At 46.1% G+C, this 23,760-nt stretch overlaps 2 protein-coding genes across 4 annotated transcripts in view; both read left to right on the top strand.

Annotated features, from left to right (window-relative positions):
* Nucleotides 1-23,760, top strand: part of rpl36a (ribosomal protein L36A) — a 202,980-nt gene that overhangs the window by 65,588 nt on the left and 113,632 nt on the right. The gene's annotated exons all lie outside the window — the stretch shown is intronic.
* On the top strand, nucleotides 725-6,830 carry LOC143748946 (butyrophilin-like protein 1). Of its 3 annotated transcripts, XR_013206852.1 has the most exons (6): nucleotides 745-926; nucleotides 1,388-1,415; nucleotides 1,521-1,853; nucleotides 1,999-2,078; nucleotides 2,521-3,401; nucleotides 6,552-6,830. XR_013206852.1 is itself a non-coding variant. In XM_077241232.1 (5 exons), exons 2-5 carry the CDS (start codon nucleotides 1,397-1,399, stop codon nucleotides 2,596-2,598), a joined length of 510 nt encoding a protein of 169 aa, XP_077097347.1. In that variant the 5' UTR covers nucleotides 725-926; nucleotides 1,367-1,396; the 3' UTR covers nucleotides 2,599-6,830. The 3 variants fall into 3 exon arrangements, 2 of the variants coding, with proteins under 2 accessions (XP_077097347.1, XP_077097346.1); XM_077241232.1 differs by having other exon boundaries at nucleotides 725-926; nucleotides 1,367-1,415; nucleotides 2,521-6,830; XM_077241231.1 differs by having other exon boundaries at nucleotides 744-926; nucleotides 2,521-6,830.

Below are 23,760 nucleotides of genomic sequence, written 5' to 3'. Positions count from 1 at the left end.
CATTTTATTTACACAATTACTCTGAATATAAATAAAATAAGATAATCCTGCCTGAATTGCAACAGTTTGACGTCTTTTTGCAAAAAAGGGTCAAAGAGTTAGTAACAGTGACATTCTAAAAAACACTCTGAAATCATTGGAACATGATAGCCATGCAGGAAAAGGATGAGAAGTGTGTTTGACAGTTCTAGATTTAAACATAATTTCAGATAGATGAATTTTACTACATCTGTAGTTTTTGTTCCTGGTGGTTCAAAAGCAATGACAGGAATGTGCTTTGCTACATTTTTGGCAATGTTCACATTTTTAGGTTATGACAAATCTCATGGGTCTAATCAGTTGACAAATACCTTATTTTTGGCGTTGGGCAGAGAGGAGAGATAGAACATGGATGTTGGATGTATAGAAGTCATACACATAATTAGGTCAACTTTGAAGTTTTTCAAGTTCAATCCACAAAACAGTTTCTGAAACGTAAAACTATCAACACGGCAAGCACACTGTAGATTAAGCAACATATCAAAACAGGCATCCAAAGTAATTTTGAGTTGGCTAACAAAACCCCTTTTGTTCTGATGAAGGACATCCAAGTAACCTGATAAAAAAACACAGAGAAATAGAAAATCTCCTATAATGAATGTGAGGATATAAACAGCAGAAGTTAAGTGCTGTTTTATATTCTGGGAGTGCAAGTGAAAGTAAGTGTACTTTCAGTAAAAGTGAAAGAGATTTGAATGCTTAACTAGTGTGACAGGGTTCAGAGTCAACAACAGCAGGAAAGGCGAAGACAGCTTCGAACAATTACGACAAAATCACATACTGAATTATATAAACAAAATTCAACGTTCTTTTGACACAAAACTTATGAGAGCTTCAGGTCCTCTGCACATTCTTCAACTGAGACTGCAGATATTTCGACAGAAAAGGTAAACCAACAAGCCCTGGGTCTGTTCACACACACACACACACACACACACACACACACACACACACACACACACACACACACACACACACACACACACACACACGCACCCAGTGTTCTGTGTTTAAAATGACGAAATTCAATGGAAAAGTCTTTAAAAGATGACACTATAAAACATCTTAAAATGTGGCGTTGTTGTGCGAGACATACAAAAACTATTCTGTCCAGGTGATTCATTAAACAAACATTCTGCTGTTAACAATAATACGAATTATTGTGTGACAATGACGTACATTTCAATACTTAAATACTGTAGTAATAAGTACAAAACTGGTCATAAGCAGACAATTAACTGATTTTATTACTATAGTTTTATGATTCATTTAACAAATGTCAGTATTCAGATCGTATTGAAATATGAAGTATTTTTTTCTTCAACAGTTTTTTTCTCCCTATATTTAGGAGAGAATAATGGCATCTGCAAGCAGCAGTAAGGCTTAAAATTCTGTCACATGATATTATTTCATTAACACACAAAATTTAGCATAATTTAGGTCATGTACACAAGTCCATGTGTTTCTCTCTTCCTTCACAGACAAGTTTCATCTTATTGTCCCTAATGATTCTCAGAGTGCTGAGGTCAAACTGGGGTCTGATGTCACCGTACCATGTCATCTGTCTCCTGAAATCAGTGCTGTTGACATGGAGATCAGATGGTTTAAGGAGACAACCTGTGTTTGTCTCTATAAGAACAGAGAGGTGATTGAAGGAAGGAGCTACGAGGGCAGAACAGGTCTGTCCACTAAACAGCTAAACAGTGGAAATGTTTCCTTGAACTTCAGAGAATTCAGAGAATCAGACATAGGGGTTTACCTGTGTCAGGTCATCAGTAAAGACAGAGCAGAGGAAATAACAATAGGATTAGAAGGTGAGCATCCCATAACTTCACACATCAGCTCAATGTCCTCAGCAGTCTCCTACCAGAAAGAAATGAATCTAGAGGTGATCAGTCAACTGATTCACCAAATCCAATAAAACATGCTCATGCTTTAAATTGTGTCTTGTTCCCTCAGAAAAGGAAAATTATGATGGCCAACCAGTAAATCAGCCATCAAAGTTTCAAGGTAGACAAGTTCATCTGACACTTCATGAGGTAAGTCGACCTAAGAACTACTGTACATTAACAACTACTGTACTACTGTTTTTGTGTTTGGAGCTCCGTCGAATTGATTCATTAATCGCTGATTTTCTTCTTTACCACTCATTTATAAACAAGCACTTTCTATTTTTATATCATGTGAACTTATCCTCGACACTATTCCTTATAAAAAACAATCGGATTGCTTTGATATCGCTACTTAGATCCATCTTTCCGAATCTCGGCTACTAGCCTTTAGCCCGCTAGCATTTCACGCGTGGCCTCGCGCCTATCGACCCTCTCATTTTACACCCGTTTGACTGAAAGGATACGTGTTATATCCATCATTTCAGTCCTAAATTAGTAGTGATATTGGTAGTATCACTACTAATTTACTGTTCATCTGTTATAATGGCGAACATATCGGATGTGTGTCTAACGTTACCTCTGAGTGCAGGTGAGGACACATTCGAGCTGGTTTCGGTACGATTGGAGCTGGAGTCGGTGGAGAAACAGATCCGCGTTCTGCTGGTGAAGCAAGCCGAGCTGCGAGATCGGCGATCAACGCTTGAAACATCACGCGCCGATGCTCACAAGTCAGTGGTTAGTAACTTTTTGACTCCGACTTCGTCTACTCCGTGCGTTTCTCTGCCCAGGAGGACGCGATCATCTCTGCCTTCATTCACTCCGGCACCGAGGCAACACCACGGACCCTGGGTGATCCCACAGCGGAAGACACGAGCCAGGACCAGACCAAGGACTTCCCCCCCCCTCCCGGTCTTCGAGATCTCCACCCGGAACCGCTTCTCCCCTCTTCGCGAGCCGGAACGTGATGCCGCCGTGATCATCGGCACTTCCATGGTCCGTCATGTCCGTGCTACCTCAGGTAAGCGTAAGGTGCGCACTCACTGCTTTCCTGGTGCTCGTGTTCTTGATGTCGCTGCACAGATTCCCGAGATCCTGAACGGTGACGAGCGCGTCGGAGCTGTGGTCCTACACGCCGGGACGAACGACATCAGGCTGCGGCAGACGGAGGTTCTGAAGAAGGACTACAGAAGCCTGATCGAGACGGTTCGCAGCACATCGCCTGAAGCAACGATCATCGTGTCTGGACCGCTTCCCACGTACCGACTAGGACAAGAAAGGTTCAGTAGATTATTTGCTCTAAATGAATGGTTAATGTCATGGTGTAATGAACAGAAACTGCTCTTTGTAAATAATTGGAATCTGTTCTGGGAGCGACCTAGGCTCTACCGTGCTGATGGCCTGCACCCCAGCAGATTCGGAGCGGCTGTTCTGTCGGACAACATCTCCAAGACGTTACACACCATATGACTAGTAAGTCAAAGTCCAAATCACAGTCTTTGCTGTCCCAACTTAATTGATATAAGTAGTGTAGAACATTATATAGAAACTGTGTCTATTCCTCGCTTAGTGAGGCCAAACAATAAATCTAGTGTAGGATCTAGCAAAAATCTTATTGTAATTAAACCAGAAAATCTAAATATCAGTGAACAAAAACAATTTCTAAAGCTAGGTCTTCTAAACATTAGATCGCTCACACCTAAGGCGGTTATTGTAAATGAAATGGTCACAGATAATAGTTTCGATGTACTTTGCCTTACTGAAACCTGGCTTAAACCAAATGATTATTTCGGTCTAAATGAGTCCACTCCACCAGGATACTGTTATAAGCATGAGCCCCGTCTGATCGGTCGTGGCGGCGGTGTTGCAACAATCTATAGAGATATTCTTAATGTTACTCAGAAAACAGGTCACAGGTTTAATTCGTTTGAAGTACTTGTGCTAAATGTTACGCTCTTAGATGCAAGAAACAAATCCATATTATCTCTAGCCTTGGCTACCCTATATAGACCTCCAGGGCCCTATGCTGATTTCTTAAAAGAGTTTGCATACTTTCTCTCAGATCTATTGGTCAATGTCGATAAAGCAATAATTGTTGGAGACTTTAACATACACGTAGATAATACAAATGATGCGTTAGGGACTGCGTTTACAGATTTATTAAACTCCTTTGGGGTCACGCAAAACGTCAGTGGTCCCACTCATCGTCTAAATCATACACTAGATTTAATTATATCATATGGAACCAATCCAACTGATATAAATATTATACCGCAAAGTGATGATCTCACTGATCATTACATGGTAACTTGTATAATACGTACTGCTGAAATTTGTCACGTTGCGCAACGTTATCGACCAGGCAGAACAATCCTTCCAACCACTATAGATAGATTCTCAAATAGCTTACCTGATCTATCTCAGCTGCGCAGTGCACCCAAACAAACAGATGAACTAGAGGAAATGACTAGCAGTTTGAGCACCATGTTCACTAGTACACTAGATATTGTTGCACCAATTAGATTAAAAAAGGTAAGAGAGAAAACTAAAGCACCATGGTACAACAGTGCTACGCATGCAATCAAGAGAGAAACTCGTAACTTAGAGCGTAAATGGAAACAAACTAATTTAGAGGTCTTTAGAATCGCGTGGAAAGACAGTATGTCACGTTATAAAAAGGCTCTAAAAGCAGCAAGGGCTGAGCATCTCCGCAAACTAATAGAAAATAACCAAAATAATCCAAGGTTTTTATTCAACACCGTGGCTAGACTAACAAATAAACAAACATCACCAGAGCAAAATATTCCATTACAGTATAGTAGTAATGATTTTATGAATTACTTCAATGAGAAAATAGAAAGCATCCGAAACACAATTGTAAATATACAATCCTCTATGATGTCTTATGATTCAGCCTCAATTATGGCCCCTCTAGAACAACTACACCGCTTTACAACTATAGGACAGGAAGAGCTAAATAAACTTATCATTGCATCGAAACCAACAACATGTTTATTAGATCCAATACCCACTAAACTACTGAAAGAAGTGTTACCTGTAGTCGAAGAGCCTCTTCTTAATATTATTAACTCGTCTTTATTTTTAGGTCATGTTCCAAAAATATTCAAGCTGGCAGTAATAAAACCTCTCATTAAGAAACCGCAATTAGATCCAAATAACTTAGCAAATTACAGACCCATCTCAAATCTTCCATTTATGTCTAAAATACTAGAAAAAATTGTGTCCGCTCAATTGTGCTCTTTCTTACAAGAAAATGATATCTATGAAAAATTCCAGTCGGGATTCAGACCGCATCATAGCACAGAAACTGCGCTAGTTAAAATTACAAATGATTTACTTTTAGCTTCTGACCAAGGCTGTATCTCAATACTAGTTCTACTCGATCTAAGCGCTGCGTTCGACACTATCGATCATAAAATACTCCTGGATCGACTACAAAACTACACTGGTGTTCAGGGACAGGCATTAAGCTGGTTTAGATCTTACTTATCAGACCGTTACCATTTTGTCTGTCTAAATGGGGAAAAATCAAAGATAACGTCAGTAGACTATGGAGTGCCGCAAGGATCGGTGTTAGGCCCTCTGCTATTCTCAATATATATGCTGCCACTTGGTAATATTATAAGAAAACATGGAATTAATTTCCACTGTTATGCTGATGACACTCAATTATATATCTCATCACGACCAGATGAAAACACTAACTTATCTAAATTGACAGAGTGTCTAAATGATATAAAATGCTGGATGACGTGTAATTTCCTGCTATTAAATTCAGATAAAACGGAGGTACTACTTATTGGTCCAAAAAACTACCCACAAAATCCCTTACAATACAACTTTAATTTAGAAGGATGTCCTGTTACTTTATCCACTACAGTAAAAGACCTGGGTGTTATACTAGACCGCAACTTGACTTTCGAAAATCATATTTCATATATTACAAGAACAGCCTTTTTCCACCTTAGAAACATTGCTAAGCTACGCAACATGCTATCTGTTTCGGATGCAGAAAAGTTAGTTCATGCATTCATGACCTCGAGACTAGATTACTGTAATGCTTTATTAGCTGGCTGTCCTACATCCTCAATCAACAAGCTACAGTTAGTGCAAAATGCAGCTGCTAGAGTTCTTACTAGATCAAGAAAATATGATCATATAACACCTATTTTATCATCTCTACACTGGTTACCTATTAAGTTACGTATCAATTACAAAGTATTCCTACTGACCTATAAAGCCCTAAATGGTTTAGCCCCTGTGTATTTAACAGACCTTCTATCGCCATACAATCCATCGCGCTCTTTAAGATCACTAAATTCGAGGCTTCTGGTCATTCCTAGGATATCGAAGTCCACTAAAGGAGGGAGGGCGTTCTCGCATTTAGCTCCTAAACTCTGGAATAGCCTTCCTGATATTGTACGAGACTCAGACTCGCTGTCCCAGTTTAAAACTAGATTAAAGACGCATCTCTTTAACCAAGCATTCACTTAATGCTTAACCTTTGATACTGCTGAATCAGTTCGAATGCATTAACATTATGAACATCAGCTATGCTAATTATTTCCCATCTGCCTTTCTGCTGTTATCTCGGGACGCTAGTCCCGAGGTAAATAGCGTTCGTCAGCTCCAGTTTGTATCCAGCCTCTCACGGAGACTTCAGATGCCCCAACGCCTGTGAAGAGACGACTCGACGCCTGTGAAGAGACAACTCAAAGCCGGCGATATGTTATGCCATAAATTAATACTTGATTAACTAACTGTATTTTTCTATGTACATTTCCGAAATGCAATTTCTGTAAAGCTGCTTTGAGACAATGTGTATTGTGAAAAGCGCTATACAAATAAATTTGAATTGAATTGAATTGAATTAACCATTAACATGATGTAATTGCTTTAATGCATTACTGTTTCCCTGACTTACTCAGTTTTTATAGCTTGGTTTGATTTAACCATTATGCACAGGGATCCTAAATCCCAAACAAAATCCCACCTCAGCAGGATTCATTATAAGCAGCTGTTTTGCTGTCCTTAATAGATTTTTTATTTTATGGTTTGTGCCTGGTATTTACATACACTTTACATTGTAAGCAAGTGTAAATCAGTTCATAAATGTGATCTAATTAGAAAATGGATGTAAGACATGATGTAAAATGTAAAATTTTGCATCATGTAAAATGCATAAGACAAAAGCAATATGGAATCAGTCTAATCAGAAGTGACTCTAAAATCAGTAACATCAGCTCTATATGGTAATAGATTTAACAAAGACATTTTTGTTTACTGATTCCATGCATAACTGTAAGGGACTCTTAAGACTCTTTTTGTTTAAAGATGAATTGTTAAAAAGAAATTCGGGTTAAGAACATAGAACACCTGAACCCCGCAGACTAGACAGAGGTACTATCTCCCACCGAGTCTTATCTCCCACTCTGAAACTTATATGTATATATATATATACATATATATTCCCTTTTTATTTACTAAGGGAACACGGTCTCCAACCTCCAGAGGAGTGCCCTTAGATCTTTTGTTATTCCCTTGTGTTTTCTCTGTGCATCAGTAGTGTTGCTTTTAGCAATATGCACAGCTTCTCTGAGATCTTTCTGAAGAGATTTCACATACTCATCATAAGTCTGAACATCCTCATTTCTGAGGGCACTTCCAAACATGACATCTACAGGTAACCATGGAATCCTTCCAAACATTAAGTAGAAAGGCGCAAACCCTGTTGTTTCGTGGGTAGTACAATTATAGGAAAACGTGTGTGTCTGAATGATTTGTGGCCACTTCTCCTTTGCTCGAGGAGGCAAAGACCGGATCATGCTACCAAGAGTGCGATTTAATCTCTCAGTCTGACCATTGCCCATAGGATGGTATGGTGTGGTATGTGACTTTTCAACACCAGACACCAGCAACAACTCAGCAATCAATTTGCTCTCAAAATTTGCACCTTTGTCGGAATGTATTCTCTGTGGAAAGCCATACACACAGAAAAAGTTGTTCCATAATTTCTGAGCAACTACTTTGGCTGTCTGGTTGGGACAGGGGAACGCATGGGCTAGTTTTGTGAAATGGTCTGTTATGACCAGAACATCAATACTCTCTCCATGTGTTCCTTCTGCAGACCAGAAATCTATACACACAAGCTCAAGTGGTGCATTCGTTCTGATAGACTCTAGTGGCGCTCTAGCCTCAGGTTCCTGCGTCTTTCCGACAACACATCGTTTACAGTGCGAGACATACTTCTTAACATCTGTGTCCATTCCAGACCAAAAAAACCTCTGGCGTACAAGATGAAGGGTTCTGCTTTGTCCTTGATGGCCTGCATCGTCATGAGTTCCTCTGAGAGCAAAAATTCTCAGTGACAGTGGAAGTACAAGCTGATACCTGACTTTACCGACCCGATCTTTGGACCTGCGGTACAGTACTCCATCTTTAACTTCAAGCTTTTCCCAGTGTTTCAGAAGTCTCATTACTGGAGCAGTTTCATTGTCTCTCTCTCTGCGTCATGGTCTCCTTTTTCTTTCGACAAAGAACGCGACACGGGACACCGTGGGATCTGCTCTCTGCTTCATCCGTATATCCTCCATAGAGAAAACTGGAAGAGTGCTGACACCTCCAAGGACAAAATTATTATTCTGGCCTAGATGAACACTATGAACTGGACTGCTGGCTTCCCAGTTGAGACTCAAAGACAGCTCTCACCCCTTCACTACTAACCACCTTCAGTTTTTCACCATGGGAATCCATGCTGCTTTCACCCATTTGATGGTGCACATTCACTGATAACCGGAAACTTTCCTGTATGGTCTCAGAAGTCACATGTTTAGATTTAATCTCAAGCGCATCACAGACCTCTAATGTTCTGGCAAAAGGTCGGCGGCTCAAAAGATCAGCAGGGATGTTCTTGATACCGGGTATATATCTCAGGTCAAAATCAAAATGGGCAAGCTCAGATACCCATCTCTGCTCGCTGGCATCTAGTTTTGGCTTTGACATAATGTACGTCAGGGGATTGTTATCAGTCAGCACTGTAAATTGAGTCCCCTTCAGCCAATGGGCGAATTTATCACAAACTGCCCATTTTAGTGCATAGGACTCTAACCTATGAGCAGGGTAATGGGACTGGGCTTTTGACAGGGTCTTGCTTGCAAAAGTGACTGGTCTAGGTTTTGTCTCACCTTCTGGAATCTGACTCAAGACTGCACCAAAACCATCCATAGATGCATCGGTAGACAAAAGAAAAGGTCTGTGGAAGTCTGGGTGGGCAAGAACAACGGCTGTGTCACACTCTGCAGTCCAGTCTTCAGGTCTTAAACGCCTAGGTTTGGAAACGAAGGGCTTCTTTTGTCCATGTCTCCTCCCGATTTTCTGCCCGGCAGTCAGTTTAAACAATGGTTTCGCTAAAGTCGAGAGGCCTTCAATGAAATGGGAATAATAATTTGCCATCCCAAGAAAAGACTTTACTTTGGTTGGTGAAGGAGTCTTTCCGTCTGTTTCCATCAGATCTGTGGATTTAATGTCACTGATTGCAGACACTTTTGCTGGATCGGCTGCTATGCCACTCTCAGTTACAATATGACCCAAAAACTTGACAGAGTCTCTCAAGAAATAGCACTTCTTTTGTGCCAGTTTCAGGTTATGCTCTCTAAGCCGGGAAAACACCATCTCAAGGCGATCAAGCGCTTCCTTCTCAGTTTTACCGAAGACGAGTAGATCATCTAAGTAGCAAAGAAGCGAAAGGAAGTTCTGGTCTCCAAAGATAGATGTCATCATGCACGAGAACGTTGCTGGGCTGTTACATAAACCTTGAGCCATACGGTTATATTCATAGAGCCCTACTGGAGTTGTGCATGCTGTATATTTCCGAACATCCTCATGGATTGGAATGTTATAGAAGCCCGATGTTAGATCCATGGTGCTAAATTAACTATTTCCTCCTAATGATGCGAGGGCATCAGCTTGATGGGGCAAAGGATATGCATCCTTCTCTGTCCTTTGGTTGAGCCACCTAAAGTCTGTACATATCCTTAACTCCCCAGATGGTTTCCAAACTAAGACTAAGGGTGACGCCCATTCACTGTTTGATTTTTGAATGATACCGCGCTCCTCCATCTCATCCAATGTTTGTCTCAATTTTTTATAATGGGTGTGTGGAACCCTTCTGTAAGGCAGTCGAAAAGGCTTCTCATCTTTGAGTCGTATCCGATGAACAGTGTTCTTTACTTCACCACAATCTAGCTTGTCACGAGAGAAGGTACTTTCATACTGTACTATGAGGTCAGTCAGCTCTCCTTTCCAGTAATCACTTACTTCACAAGACTCAATGTCAATTTCTGTCAGCCCCAATTCTCTCAGCTTGACTTTATAGTCAGACTGCAGTTTGCTTTTCTCATTAAGCTCATTAACTTGAACAACATTCTGCTGAACCCCTTCCTGCTGGTATTCTGTACTTTTTCCTGCGAGATCTAGTTCCTCTAGCGCGAGGCATGGGTGCACGTTAGCTATTTTAGTATTGCGGCGCAAAACAATGGGCCGGTCAATCATATTGATCACTCTCATAGGAATCCACTTATCACCCCAGAGTGGGCAAACACTGCGAGCTACCATAACATTTCTTGGTGCAGAACGGGAAGTGGAGGGTTCGAGCATTACAGTGCTTCCAACAGACAAGGGAACTTCCTCCTTTAATCTTCCCCAAACCAAATGTTCTTGTTGTGGCTCTAGTGTGAGACATTGTCTCAATACTACTGTGCCAACTCTCTGTGGTATCTTATCTCCATGCCAGCGGTCAACATTAGAAAGCACTTTCAGCAAGGGTTCTTGAACATTATCTTGAACTGGCTGAGATAAGCTTTTCCAGTACCACTCCGTTTTCCTCATCTGCCGAGTCACATGCCTGATGACATTCGATCCAACGATCATTTCATCTTTTTGACCTGGGACAACTAGAAAGTTGATTGTCATCTTGCATTCAAGCATATCCACACTCAACTCATATGTACACTTTGGTTTTGTTTCATTCCCTCCACAGCCAGTAAGTACTTTTTTTGTGGGTTTACTCAAATCTGTGCAGATCAAGTTCCAATCTTTAAGTGTCTGTTCCGCTGCTTCACTCAATGTACAGCTAATAGTTTCACTTTCCCCTCAACCGATACTGGAGCATAGAACAGATCATCTTCATCATTAATTTTCTGGTAGGTAGCTTTTGGAGCCTCACAGAGAGTCTTTTGCTGAACTGCAGTTACTTCACTGCAGTTATCTCTGTGGTGGCTGTCAATTAATGCTTGAATTTCACGTGCATTCCAACCTTCTAATGGTTTACTCCGAAGGGCGGTGTACAGACCAGGCTCAGGGCAATGCTTAGAAACATCATTGTCACTTCGTGACTAGGGTCTTCAACTCTTTTCCCTTGTCTTTTTAGGCATTCATCAGCTAGGTCAACAGCCTTATTTAGTCTGATCCAGTAATCCAAGCCACTCTCTGACTGCTTTGGCAAGGTCTCATAAAAGTCTCTTAAAGGTGTTGTGGAGGAAATTGCATCTCCAAAATGTTGCCTCAGAATTGAAAAGATGACATGCGGGTCTCTAGCCACATCAAGCAGGGGATTGTTGCGAATAAATGTCCTCACGACATCTTTGGCATGGCCCATTAGCTTGTCGAGAATCTCTTGGCCCTGTTCAGATTCACTGAAGCCGTTCTTGTTCAAGTAAGCTTGCATCAGTTCTTGCCATTCACTAATGGTGCATCGATCTGTCTTATCACCTCTAAAGGTAGGTGGTTCTTTGATATCGTGATGCCTAACGATTAGGTTAAAATTTGACAAATCAGGAATTTGAGGTGAAAGCTGTTTGGCATCAACATAGTCTCTCTGAGCATTTGGCCCTGCAGATCTCAGTTTTGCAGAAATTTGGTTCCCTATTTCACTACCCAGTTGCTTCATCAAATCTGCCATTTTTTGCCACTGATTTACTTGTTCGCCCACTGGGGAGTTGTATAGTCTTTCTCCATGAGGCACTGTTGTGTCACTACTCATGCCTTGCATAATTGGGCTACTAGGGGAGGGACGTACTGGAGTGGCTAGAAATACTGGAGTAGCTACTCTGTTTTGTTCTAGCATACTATTTAACTGGGCCCCCCTCCCCATTCCAGTAGAGAACCTCTGTGAGCTTAAAACACTACTCCTTACACAGATAGGTGTCACGTTTGCATGATTAACATCTGCATCTGACATGTGTTCTGGTGTTTTGTTGTGTGTAAATCCGTAACTGTACATGTTTAAGTCACACTGCTTATCCACCACAAAAGTTCTGTTGACTGGTGATGTCGATGACTTTTCCCGGTGATCTGCGATGGCTGATCCCTTGATCCGTGTCACGGCACTGTAAGCCTGTTTATTTGGTCCAATGAGGGTTTCCAATAATACAGGTGAAGGTCTCTGCGTGTTACTGTCTTCCCTTTTACGCAACACAACAAGATTAAATGGAACACACTTTTCTCATATGTATTGACTCGTTATTTCATCTGACTCCATAAATGAAAAAGGATTTTAATGATATCTGGGTATCATTAAAAGTGAGCGAATGTCTGATTATTCTTTTGAAACTCTTTAATTATGTTTTACCCGTTCAGATTAGGAAACTATGCCGCTTAGAGGTCCTCACATCTACTGCGGGTCTCACGATCACAATCTCGTCAGTTTCGTCACTAAACAGAGGTTTTGACTAATATCTCAGACGGTCGGATTCACCCAAAACACAATCAGAGATACTTTTATTTTAGTCCCCTTGAATTGCATACACTTGAACTTAATTTAATAGTTATACTTTAGTAGAGGTTTTGGCCCTATTATAGGTATGAGTCGTTCAACGATACTTTCCTCATAATAGTTTAGACTGGCCAAGCCCGTGATCTCTCACGTACACTTATCTAAAGTTACATTAAATTAAGACAGAGGTAAAATAGACGTACCCAAATTTAGGCTGGTCAGGCAGCGCGTTAGCTACCCCTAAACGGAATGCCCCGTCTCTACAAAGCAAGTACACTTGAACTAGTGACAAAGTATTAGCCGTCGCCAATCTGACGCAGAATTGCGGGAGCATACGAATCCGATAATCTCCTTGGGAGAACAAACTCAAGAGTCAATCAGAGTAAAATCAAACGTTTACAATTTATTTACCAGGTAATGAAGCAATAATTCAAAATCCAATTCATGAGAATAAAAAAATCAGTTGATCATATCATAACAGAAATCAAGGAATTTGTAGAAAGTATTACCTGGCAATCAGAATTACACACAGCGATTGTGTGGGCAGTCAACCTACAGACTCCTCGAACCTTTTGCCCATTTTCCTTATAAACCCAGATAATTCAATTTGCTTACCAAATGGTAGTGTCTGCCATTATAATTAGATTTGGTCCCCTAGTGAGGGGCTCACAACTGTGAGATCAGAATGGAGGATCTGGGGGAGGGAACACCTTAGAGGGATACACTACTTCTCATATTTTGTAACTTCTTTTAGCTTTCTATTATGGTTGGGAGAATGAGACCATTTTACCAGGCGCACTGAGATACTTTAAATGATACCAAACATGCATAGTTACTTATTTTGTACACATTTAACATTTCATGGGTTTTCAGTGAGTTTCAGGTGAGCAGGAGAAGGGGGGGATTGTTCAAGTGAGGTGTGAGGTGTGAGTTGCACTGTGTGCTGCGTCTCGGATGCTGCTGTTATATCATTATGCAAGGGAGGGTTCAAATGTTAATTCTCAGGAGCCTTTTGTTTCCACCAGGGGTGGCCCAGACTTTTCGGCACCCGCCTTACAGCACCAATTTGTAGCGGATCTCGTCTCACGCCACAAAGAAACTCCCACGACACCACTGGCTTCGGTGGACCACGTCTGCAGTTTATTGACAGAGGACAGACAATCAACACACACGCCTTCAAGGTTCACTCTTTTCCAGCTGACTCTACAGTCACAGGCTGCTCTGAGAGAGAGCAGGCGCGCGCGCGACCGGTCCATTACCGATGACGTCATTCACATAACAAACTCAAAATATTAATTATAACCAAAAATACATATTTTCCCTGTCTTGCAGAACAAAATAAAGATTATATTGATGATGTAAGTATCAATGTAACCAATTTAATTATTGAACAAATAAAAGTTTGCTGGAACAGTTGCAGGAAAACTCCAAACACTACACTAGTAAGCAGTTTACGCGTTTTCTTGTCAAAGGTAACGTTACTGGCATACATGATGTAAACTGCTGTTCCCTCCCGGAACCTTTTCTGCCTACAGCCTGGTTTGCCTACCAGGCAGACCTTGTGCTCCCCTCACGAGGGTCTCTATGAGCATGCGGCTTCCTGAGTCTGGTCAGACGGTCGTAGGCCTCTCGTGAGGCCTCCCAGTTAGATCAGCCCTTAGGCCTTCACAGGCCTCCTCAGTGTTTTGAAACACAGACACTGGGTTGATCCGTGGATCGAGTAGAGAAACTCCCCTCGCTAGCAAGGGTCGGAAAGCACTATGCTGAGTCATACTCTCCGGGATATCCCGTCTCTGAGATCCGGGCCGAGTGGTTCACTGCCAGCTTCGCAGTCCCTCGGGTTGGATGCCTTACTTAAGGCATTTGTCCAGAGGCTCTGTCTTCAGACAGACAGGATTTGGCCAGACTAAGTGTCTAGGTACTGGCGCCAGGTCAGGCCGTCCTGGTGGCATTTCGGGGTGAGTACGTTCCCCTGAATAGTGACTGGCTGGGGTTCCCTTGGGTTCCCTAGCCACATTCCCTAGAAGGGACCCCTTCTAATTGGAAGCTGAGGTTCCAGGCCCTGAGCCGGCCCAGGTAGACCTTTCATTTAACCATGTTTATGAAGGTTTTTCTGTGAGGCTGTAGCTTGGGCTATGACCGTAGGGAATGCTGTCACTGACAGCCCAGTGTGACCTGAGGGTGAGTGGTTCTAGCGTTTCATTTGAAGTTGCTGGTTCTGACAGTTGTCACTGCCACTTGGCATGCACTCCCCTTAGCATGGCGGCGTTGGTATATCGTTCCCCATAGCGTCGTTGACGTATTGTTGAGTTCCCTTCGAAAGGGAACGTCTCAGGTTACGACTGTAACCTATGTTCCCTGAGAACAGGGAACGAGACAATACGTCTCCCTGCCATGCCGCGGGGCTTGCCTACCGTACAGTCCCTTCAGACGATAAGGTGATTTGTCATGTTTGCAAGGCGCCCCTTTATACTTCCAGGTCGCACGTTAATCATTCACGCTAATGATTCACGGGCTGTCGCCGGTCAATATGATTGACGTGATTTGATAGTGATTTCAGACACCTGTCACGCCTGAGGCGTTCCCCATAGCGTCGTTGACGTATTGTCTCGTTCCCTGTTCTCAGGGAACATAGGTTCCCTTTCGTTGTCACTCCGAGTTACGTCGGATGACGACGAATGGGGTTTCGCTTAGAACACCTATCGACTTCGAGTATTACAAAACGAGCCAATGGCAAAGAAATGCCATGGGTCTGCGGAATTTGCATAGCGTATCTCCGCCTTACCTCGTGGGTATAAAAGGAGGACGCCGGCAACAGGCAGATATGTTTTTCGCTTCGGAGCCAAGAGCATTTCTTCACTCCACAGTCATCTCTGACTTCGCTCTACGAGACGAGCTTCTCTCTCCGGTGTTGGTGTGACGGCGATCTGCAGCGAGCTCACAGTGCCTGCTGATCTGTGCAGTAATCTGCCAGTGTGTGTGTGTCTCCCTGTGCGCTTCAACATCGCGGAGTTTTTTCTCTCCTCTCATAAAAGAGCTCGCACGCGGCACGTCTTTTTAAAGACGGCTCGCCCGTGCATTTCTGGTTGCAGCGGACTGGTATCGGACTCTGATGGGCACGAGCGCTGTCTAGTGTGTTTGATCATGCTTGAACAGCGCTCGTGGGTGACTCATGTTCTCGCAAGGGAACGTGATCATCGCGTCATAAATAGGTCGAGACTCGGTGAACTCGCAAGAGTGAGAGTCCCCTCATCCATCCCCCGATCTTCGGCGGGTGGCCAGGGTGACCTGAGGGTTACGGTCTGGAACAAGGCGCCGACTATGTGTCCGTGACCCCAGCCCCCCTCTTCGATGACGGTGCCCGCTAGTGAACTGCTGATTCCCGCGAGTCTACCCTCTGGTGGCCCGCGTGTTTCAGTTGAAGCTACAGAGGAAGATGCCATGTCTGTTGCAGCATCACTAGGTGGGCTTGAGTCTTCTGGAAGTGAGGGCTCGTCACAGCTGCCACCTTCCGGTGTGCATACGGCTGTGCCTGAGTCTGATCCGGAGATGACGGCCATGCTTTCCTGGGACGATTGGTTTTGGGTAAGGCCGCCGACCCTCGTCCGTGGCAAACCCCAATACCTCTCTTCCCGGACGTGCATGATGAGATCTCGAAGTCCTAGAAGACCCCCTTGTCTTCTTAGGACCGCTCGCTGATCTCATCCGCCTTTCCTCCCCTCGATGGGGCCGCTGCCCTTGGGTACACTGGGGTTCCCCCGGCTGAACGCTCTGTTGCGATGCTATGTGTCCTCAGAGTGCTTCTTCTCGGCGCAATCCTAAGCACCCGCCCGTGGCCTGTAGTTTTTCGTCTACGCTTGTGGCGAGATCCTATAGCGCCACGGGACTGGCAGCCGCCTCACTGCATGCCATGGTCATCCTGCTGGTCCACCTGACCCAGATGCTCATGGACCTGCACGAGGGCGGGACTGACCCAGGGCTCTTCACTGAGCTGCGCGCCGCCACTGACCTTGCTCTCTGAGCGACGAAAGTGGCCGTACGCTCCCTGGGTCAGGTGATGCTCACCAGTCTGTGGCTGAACCTGTCTGATGTGCTGGATGTCGCGCGGACCCGTCTGTCCGACATTCCCATATCCCAGGTCGGCCTCTTCGGCGGTGCGGTTGAGGGCTTGCCCAACAGCTCTCAGCCACCCATGAGCAGAGTGAGGTTGATTCTGTCCCGACGGCCCCGCCGTCCGCTCAGATCCCTCGTCTGCCCACCGCCGAAGGCGCCCTCCCGCGGCTCCCACCCCGCCCGTTCACGGGCCGGCTCTGGGGGCCGCGGGCGGACGCCACAGCCCTCTCCAGCCCCGCCCCCCGCTACACGCCGGGTTAAGCGGCGCTCGTGAGACGGGCACCTCGGTGATGGAGCAGGCTGAGGTTGATTCTGTCCCGACGGCCCCGCCGTCCGCTCAGATCCCTCGGTCTGCCCACTGCCGAGGGCGGCTCCCACCCCGCCCGTTCACCCGGGTCGGCTCTGGAGGCCGCGGTCGGACGCCACAGTCCTCTCCAGCCCCGCACCCCGCTACACGCCGGGTTAAGCGGCGCTCTTGAGTTGGGCTCCTCAGAGATGGGACTCAGTTCTTTCCAGGAGTTGGTAGCAGGACCACTCCTTTCCCCGGGGAGGGCCGGGGAAGAATCCTTATTCTCCAAAGAGCTGATTCTCCCGTCTCTGAGCACAGAGTTCTCGGACGTCACAGAGCGCCGCCCACAAGCCGTGCTCTCCTCGTCCCCCTCTGTCCCAGAGGTGGTTGACATGGTGTGCCGTCCACGGACCGCTTCGCCCCTGTCCCCCTCTGTCGCCAGACCCCTGGCAGAGCAGGCCCCCGCGGGACGACCAGCCTGGTCCTCCCCTGGCCCCTCTGCCAGGGCGCGGTTGCTAACTGTGCCCCCACATCGGGCCGCTATGCCGTCCACGTCTGGGCCAGTTACTCCGCTTCGCTGCCCCTCCGGGGGGACGCCTGTGGTCGCATGATCCCGCTGGTTCAGTTCCTGGGAGCCTGGTTAGAGCTTCCCCGTCTGTCCCACTGGGTCGCGCGGACCATCAGGCTCGGCTATGCGATTCAGTTCGCACGGTCTCCTCCCCACTTGGGGAGTCCGCTCCACTTTTGTCGGTGGCTATGCCCCCATCAGGAGAGCAGAGATTGCCACCCTGCTGGCGAAGGGCGCAATCGAGACTGTCCTTCCAGCCGAGATGAGGTCAGCCGGCTTCTCAGCCCCTACTTCATTGTCCCCAATAAAACCGGTGGGTTACGGCCAGTCCTGGACTTGCGCGTGCTGAACCGCTCCCTTCACAGGATGCCGTTCAAGATGCTCAAACGCGTTTTCGAATGCATACGGCCTAGGATTGGTTTGCAGCGATCGACCTGAAGGACGCCTACTTCATGTCTCTATTCTCCTTGACACAGACCGTTCCTTCGGTTTTCTTTCAGGGGCAGGCATCCAGTACGCGGTTTTCCCTTTCGGGCTAGCCCTGTCTCCTCGCATCTTCACGAAGGTCGTCGAGGCTGCCCTTGTTCCCCTTCGGGAACACGGGGTTCGCATCCTGAGTTATATCGACGACTGGCTGGTCATAGCTCACTCTCGAGTTCAGGTTGCGAACACAGGGACCTAGTGCTTCGGCACCTAGCTCGTCTGGGCCTTCGGGTCAACTGGGAGAAGAGCAAACTTTGCCCCGTGCAGAGGATCTCTTTTCTCGGTATGGATATCGACTCGGTCGCCATGTCCGCGCAGCTTACGAGCTAGCGCGCGCGCAGTCACTGCTGACTTGCCTGAGACAGTTCGAGGGCAAGAGTGCGGTTCCACTGAAACTTTTTCAGAGGCTCCTGGGCATATGGCTTCTGCAGCCGCGGCAACGCCGCTCGGATTGCTTCATATGAGACCGCTTCAGCTTTGGCTTCGCGACCGAGTCCCGAGGTGGGCATGGCAACACGGCACCCTCCGAGTAACAGTTACTCCGACCTGCCGTCAGACCTTCACCCCGTGGTCGAACCTCAGTTTTCTACGGGCCGGAGTGCCCCTGGAACGAGCTTCGCGGCATGTTGTTGTAACGACAGATGCCTCCTCCACGGGCTGGGGTGCCATGTGCAATGGACGTGCTGCCGCGGGCTCCTGGACAGGACCCCGTCGCCTCTGGCATGTCAATTGCCTCGAGTTGCTGGCCGTACGTCTTGCTTTGCGCCGCTTCCGGGCCGTGCTCAAGAACCAACACGTACTAGTCCGCTCAGATAATACCGCCACTGTAGCGTACATCAACCATCAAGGTGGTCTACGCTCCCGCCGTATGTCGCAACTCGCCCGCCACCTCCTCATATGGAGTCAGAAGCATCTGAGGTCGCTTCATGCCATTTACATCCCCGGAGCCCTGAACTGTGCAACGCACGGCTTCAGCCCCTCCCGGGAGATTGGCGACTCCATCCCCAGTCGGTTCAGCTGATTTGGGACCAGTTCGGGGACGCACAGATAGATCTGTTTGCCTCTCACGACTCGACCCATTGCGCCCTGTACTATTCCCTGACCGAGGGCACGCTCGGCACGGATGCACTGGCGCACAGCTGGCCGCGGGGCCGCAAATATGCGTTTCCCCCAGTGAGCCTTCTTGCGCAGACCCTGCGCAAGGTCAGGGAAGACGAGGAGCAGGTCATTCTGGTCGCGCCATACTGGCCCGCCCGGACCTGGTTCTCCGAACTAGTACTCCTCGCGACAGCACCTCCCTGGCCGATTCCCCTGAGGAAGGACCTCCTTTCTCAGGGACGGGGCACCCTATGGCACCCTCGTCCCGATCTTTGGAACCTCCACGTGTGGCTCCTGGACGGGACGAAGCAGGTTTGAGTACCCTTCCACCTACGGTGGCGGCTACCATCACTTCCGCTAGAGCGTCGTCCACGAGACACGTCTACGCGTTGAAGTGGAACCTCTTCGTCAACTGGTGCTCTTCTCTTCAAGAAGACCCCCGGAGATGTTCGATTAGTGTCGTGCTTTCCTTCCTTCAAGATAGGCTGGAGCGAAGGCTGTCTCCCTCCACCCTGAAAGTCTATGTTGCCGCTATTGCCGCACACCATGACCCAGTCGAAGGTAAGTCTGTTGGAAGGCACGACCTGATCATCAGGTTCCTGAGAGGAGCGAGGAGACTGAATCCTCCTCGTCCTCCTCTCGTTCCCTCTTGGGACCTCTCAGTGGTTCTAACTGCCCTGCGGAGTGCTCCCTTTGAGCCTTTGCAATCAGTGGAGCTTAAGTTCCTGTCTATGAAGACAGCGCTCCTGGTTGCATTGGCCTCCATCAAGAGGGTGGGGGACTTGCATGCATTCTCCGTTGACGAAGCGTGCCTGGAATTTGGGACGGCTTACTCTCACGTGATCCTGAGACCCCGGCCTGGATATGTGCCCAAGGTTCCTACCACTCCCTTCCGGGACCAGGTGGTGAACCTGCAAGCGCTGCCCCCGGAGGAGGCAGACCCAGCCTTGGCACTGCTCTGTCCAGTACGCGCCCTCCGCGCCTATGTAGACAGGACGCAGTGTTTCAGGACTTCAGACCAGCTCTTTGTCTGTTATGGTGGGAAGCTGAAGGGAAAGGCTCTCTCCAAGCAAAGGCTGTCTCACTGGATAATGGACGCCATTGCCTTGGCATACCAGCAGCAAGGTCGACCGTGCCCCCTTGGTGTGACCGCCCACTCCACCCGGAGTGTGGCATCCTCTTGGGCTCTAGCGCATGGCGCCTCGCTAACAGACATCTGCAGAGCTGCAGGCTGGGCGACACCTAACACATTCGCCAGATTCTACAATCTCCGAGTGGAGCCAGTGTCCTCTCATGTACTCGCTTCAACCAGCTAGTACTGGACCCGCTCAGGTGTCTTCGCTTGCTCGCCATTCCACTCCACGGACTGGATACGTGCGATATTCTCCTCAGGTGAGCTTCCCCAAAAAGCCCTGAGTTCCTCCAGCACTCTTGACGTTGGCGCCAGTGTCTATTGCCTGTGCGTCGGCTAGGTGCCTCCCGTGTGCATGGTCCCTCCTCTGAGCGACCCCCACATGTGTATTTCCACTGTAAGCCTCTCTGAGCGTGTGTCTTTCCCTTGGCAAGCCACCTTGCCACCCCTGGGGTTGAAATATTCCACCTGCGGCTGGACACCCCAGTGTTCTCCATATGTCTCCTTCGGGTCATATGTGTATTCTCTAAGTCCCCCCCCCCTCTGGGTTGGCAGTAATTGCATATTTCCCCTAAACTTTGGGATATGCCCCCAGTGTACCTTGGTATTCCTGTGCTAAATAGGAGTCCTTCGTCCGTGCCAGTCTCACGACAGGGATCTCAGATTTACGCAGGGCACTGGAAGACAGCTGAGAAGGTGGCGTGATTAGACTGGTAACCCCATTCGTCGTCATCCGACGTAACTCGGAGTGACAACGAAAGGGAACGTCTCGGTTACGTATGTAACCCTCGTTCCCTGAGTAGGGAACGGAGACGTTACGTCTGCCTGCCACTTTCCGCTGTACCGCGGGGATCGCCTGAGCTCAGTCTTGGCTCCTCAGCGAAGAAACATATCTGCCTGTTGCCGGCGTCCTCCTTTTATACCCACGAGGTAAGGCGGAGATACGCTATGCAAATTCCGCAGACCCATGGCATTTCTTTGCCATTGGCTCGTTTTGTAATACTCGAAGTCGATAGGTGTTCTAAGCGAAACCCCATTCGTCGTCATCCGACGTAACGTCTCCGTTCCCTACTCAGGGAACGAGGGTTACATACGTAACCGAGACGTTACAGTCGTAACCTGAGACGTTTTATTTAAGTGTGTGAAATATGTGTGTGTGCATTTATGTGTGTGTGTGTGTGTGTGTGTGTGTGTGTTATGTATATACATACACGCACACCTCTCAAAAATCATATACTTATCAAAGATAAATTAATCTTTAATTCAAGTTTTGTATTTGATGTCTGTCTTTTATGGCCTCTCGTGTCTGTCTTTTATGCTATGTCAAATTTAGTCATTTTGTTTTGTTTTTGTATAGTCCAAATGCCAGGTTCAACCTTACGCCAGTGTCCCCACTGCCAGATTAAGATGAACTGCCGACACCGGTTTTGTTTTAAGGTGATTGTGCATAACTAACACTATTTCTTTATGTGGCATTGATTTTATTAATACTCAATGTATTTCTGTTTCTCTTTTCGTAGTGTGGAAAATTGCTTAATTTTAAAAATAAGCAATCAGTGCGGTTGGCAAAGTTTCGTGCCAAAGCCCAGCAGTGGGCTAAAACAACAGTTAGGTCACGGAATCAATCCAAAGTCCTTGACAATTTAGCCATCATGGTAAGCAAAGTTCAACATTAAAGGGTTAGTTCACCAAAAAATGAAAATGATGTCATTAATGACTCACCCTCATGTCGTTCCAAGCCCGTAAGACCTCCGTTCATCTTCGGAACACAGTTTAAGATATTTTAGATTCAGTCCGAGATCTTTTTTGTCCCTCCATTGAAAATCTATGTATGGTATACATAGACTGTAAAAAAATATGGACGTAGTGTCCGTGACGTCACCCGTAGGTTTCTGAAGAGTGCTTTTGAAGCCTAAAGTAGGCGGGGCCAACCGTCGCCATCTTGGCATCGCGTCAGCTCTCGTCACTCCCGGATAAAAGAAAATGGGCAAAGAGGCGGAGCGTGGGTGGAGCTGAGGTACTAATGCTATGCTACTGGCCTCGTGCTAAAGTGACAGCTGAATGTAGAAGTAAAGCCAATAGTTAAAGTTCATGTTTTTGCCCTTCAAAATACTATAATAATTAAAAGACGTAACTAAAAGTGAGACTATGTGTATCGGGATGCATTATTATTCTGCTAGTTAAAAATGTATTATCATGCAGTAACTTACAATATTGCTCTGAGCTTGTGCGTGTGACAGTGATTCATGCGCATACATGTCAGTCAGTGCGGCATCGCACGTCAAGTTCATCAAGAGCTTTATTCAGTTCAGTTGATTTTAAAATCTGATTTTGGCCGCTTCTCAATTTCTCAAATGGGTTAAACCAAAAATATTACCTCAGAAGTTCAAGTAAATGCACTAGAAATCCGCGCTCATTCAAGGGTGTGTATCTATTGCATGGACGGAGAGAAAGCACTGACACCTGCAGGATTTTCTCACGGTACTTTTTATTTAACACTTAAAAGTTTGAGAGCAACGGTACCGCATAACGAGTGTAGCCTGTACAGTATACTCCAAAAAGCAACGAAATTGTCAGACATCCATTAGTGCATGCGAGGAAAACAACTGGAAATACAACGCTGGTTGTTCTCTCCATACTCGACACCGACGGAATCCAACGGCGTGGGCAAAGGTATAATGCGTGTATTAAATTGTATGAAATAATCCCGAAAAAAGCACAAACACTGCAGAGATGGCAAGTACAGCAGCTGAGGGTGACGTTAACAGAGACAAACGTCGGCTAGCAGTTATAGCAGCCTCAATCCACCAGTCACGCAAGTGGCCACGCCCTTAATTATGCAGAACTTTAAGGCTTAATATAATTTAAATGGATGAGGTGTAAAAAAATTCACCCCCCTCACAGTTGTCATGAAGGGCAAAATTAGCTATATAGACCAAAACCACTTTTTGCTCCAGGCTGTAAACATATTTTTTTCTGCTGTAAAGTTGGGGATTTTAACATGGGGGAGATACAGATTTGACTCACTTTTGCAGCCTGCCTCAAGCGGTCAGTCGATGAATTGCAGTTTAATTCACTTCCGTGTTGGTTTCAAGAGAGAGACGGGGAGGTTGCCGCTTGATGGTATACTGTCCTTGTCCAGAAAGGCAATAAAGACATCATCAAAGTAGTCCATGTGACCTCAGTGGGTTAGTTCGAATTTTTTGAAACATCGAAAATACATTTTGTTCCAAAAATAACAAAAACGACGACTTTATTCAGCATTGTATTCTCTTCCGGTTCTGTTGTCTGTTATGAATGATCCACTGGAGGCGAGCTGGTGAGGACCCAAACGCAAACTTTAATACCAATAATAAA

Source organism: Siphateles boraxobius, unplaced genomic scaffold, assembly GCF_051911475.1.
Source record: "Siphateles boraxobius isolate OS27281-9 unplaced genomic scaffold, OSU_SipBor_1 24, whole genome shotgun sequence".
Classification (NCBI taxonomy): domain Eukaryota; kingdom Metazoa; phylum Chordata; class Actinopteri; order Cypriniformes; family Leuciscidae; genus Siphateles; species Siphateles boraxobius.
This window is presented reverse-complemented; position numbering and strand designations above follow the sequence as displayed.

What these genes read in the sequence shown, in the direction of transcription:
- LOC143748946 (XM_077241232.1), top strand. An exon ending in AATAACAATAGGATTAGAAG is followed by an intron (nt 1,854 to 1,998) that starts GTGAGCATCCCA and finishes TTGTTCCCTCAG; the next exon opens with AAAAGGAAAATTATGATGGC. An exon ending in TTCATCTGACACTTCATGAG is followed by an intron (nt 2,079 to 2,520) that starts GTAAGTCGACCT and finishes CTCTGAGTGCAG; the next exon opens with GTGAGGACACATTCGAGCTG.